The 2,186-nt window shown below is 50.2% G+C and overlaps 1 protein-coding gene across 3 annotated transcripts in view; it reads right to left on the bottom strand.

Moving 5' to 3' along the window:
- Positions 1-1,076, bottom strand: part of rsl1d1 (ribosomal L1 domain containing 1) — a 23,917-nt gene extending 22,841 nt beyond the window's left edge. The window contains exon 1 of one of the 3 annotated variants that reach the window (XM_043712117.1): positions 981-1,076. In XM_043712117.1, the coding sequence (XP_043568052.1) occupies positions 981-1,004 (24 nt within the window). In that variant the 5' untranslated portion in view covers positions 1,005-1,076. The remainder of the gene's footprint in view (positions 1-980) is intronic. The other 2 variants (XM_043712115.1, XM_043712116.1) reach the window with 2 other exon arrangements.
- Between the last annotated feature and the right edge of the window lie 1,110 nt (positions 1,077-2,186).

Here is a 2,186-nt window from a genome sequence, read left to right as displayed (position 1 = left end):
TCGAACTCAGCACCGCCTTCCTAACCTGCAATCTTCTTCCTGACCTCTCCGCCCCCACCCCAGTCTGACCTATCACCCTCACCTTGACCTCTTTCCACCTATCGCATTCCCAACGCCCCTCCCCCAAGTCCCTCCTCCCTACCTTTTATCTTAGCCTGCTGGACAAACTTTCCTCATTCCTGAAGAAGGGCTTATGCCCAAAACATCGATTCTCCTGTTCCCTGGATGCTGCCTGACCTGCTGCGCTTTTCCAGCAACACATTTCCAAAGTTAAAAATCACCCAACACCAGATTGTAGTCCAACAGGTTTATTTGGAAGCACTAGCTTTCGGAGCACTGCTCTTTCATCAGGTGGTTGTGAAGCAGGACCATAAGATACAGAATTTATAGCAAAAGATCAGTCTCATTCAGCTGAAATGATATTGATCAAACCTAGATGACGCTGTAATCCTTTGCTATAAATTCTGTATTATGGTTCTCCTTCACGACCACCTGATGAAGGAGCAGCGTTTCGAAAGGTGGTGCTTCCAAATAAACCTGCTGGATTATAACCTGGTGTTGTGAGATTTTTAACTTTCTCCTGCGGACATTCGCTTGCCTTCCCGCCGAACCCTTACTCTCTCTCTTTCTCTCTAAAGCCTTCGCCTTCCCCAGAGAGCGGTGCCCAGGGCCGGACACGAACAGCAGCGGAGGCAGAAACGGCATTTTATAAAGTTCCAACCCGGTATAGACAGATGCTGCCTCAAAAGGGTTTCTCAATCTGCGCCACCGCCACGATCTCATGGCCCGTCACCGCGGCCGACTCCAGGCTGGCCCGGGCCTGAGGGACCACGCGAGATCCCGGGCCCACACAGCACAGGCCCCGAGCCCGCGGGTACGCACTCGATCTCCCCCAGACCAGGACTGAGGGACCACCAGCCACGGAGGAGACTGCAGCTCTCACGCCGAGGGTGCTGGGGGACGCTCACGGCGGCCGTTACCTGCTCGCCGTCCAACGCCGCCATCTTGCCCACGCTAGGAGAGGCCCCTCCCGACTGCGCAGCCGCACAAACTTCAACAACAAACTTTATCAACAGCCGCTGGAGGGGACAAGGTGAGCTCGCGGGCGACACCAACTGGAGACAGGCGGTTCTGCAGCTGGAGGTAGACCCTTACAACTGGAGATAGGCCTATGCAGCTTTGATTTGATTTATTTATTACCACATCTATTTTGTTACAAAATACAGTGAAAAGTGTTGTATAGTGTCGTCATTCTCTAGCTCTGGGTGCCATCTTAAAACACAGGAAAATAAGCCAAAATTTAGAATTTAAAGGCAGAAAAATAAAGAAATAAAAAAGTTCAACTTTACAGTCCCTCTTGGTTAACTGCTCAGAATGGGGCTGAAAATGTGTTGCTGGAAAAGCACAGCAGGTCAGGCAGCATCCAAGGAGCAGGAGAATCAACAGTTTGGGCATGAGCCCTTCTTCAGGAATGAGGAAAGTGTGCCAAAATGAGGAAACTGCTCAGAATGGCCTGGAGTGGCCCACCATGTTTCCCCTTGCCATGTTGTTGGAACAGGAGTCTCTATTCTCAGGCGCTATCTCACCTCCACCGCTGCTGCTGCTGCCATCAGTCCTCAGTGGACTTCACCAATGCAGCCACCACTGATGTCGCCGGGTCCCAGACCGGGTTAGAGTGGTGCTGGAAAAGCACAGCAGGTCAGGCAGCATCTGAGGAGCAGGAAAAAAAATTATCGACATTTCGGGCTAAAATTATTCATCAGGAATGGAGCGATTCATTCCTAGTGAAGGGCTTTTGCCCAAAATGTCGATTTTCCTGCTCCTTGGATGCTGCCTGACCTGCTGTGCCTTTCCAGCACCACTCTAATCTAGACTCTGATTTCCAGCATCTACAGTCCTCACTTTTGCCTGGGTCTCAGACCAGCCAAACCCGAATCCACTGCTACCAAGAGTCCACTGTAGACCCACTTCACTGATGCGGGTGTGAGAAACCAAAGCTCACTCACTTTAATAATTTCAGTCCGAGACAAATATCTGAATCCGCCATTTATTTATACACCTATAGGTGGGTGCCCTGTCTCATTACCAGGTAAGGTAATGACAAAATGCACACCAAATCCAACAAACTCTCGAAATTTATACAGTTTGAATCCCCATATTTTCCTTATTCCATTGTTTGTTCCCTG

The sequence above is a fragment of the Chiloscyllium plagiosum genome, chromosome 21 (genome assembly GCF_004010195.1).
Source record: "Chiloscyllium plagiosum isolate BGI_BamShark_2017 chromosome 21, ASM401019v2, whole genome shotgun sequence".
Lineage (NCBI taxonomy): Eukaryota > Metazoa > Chordata > Chondrichthyes > Orectolobiformes > Hemiscylliidae > Chiloscyllium > Chiloscyllium plagiosum.
Note: the sequence above shows the minus strand (reverse complement) of the source record. Positions and strands in the feature narration are given on the sequence as shown.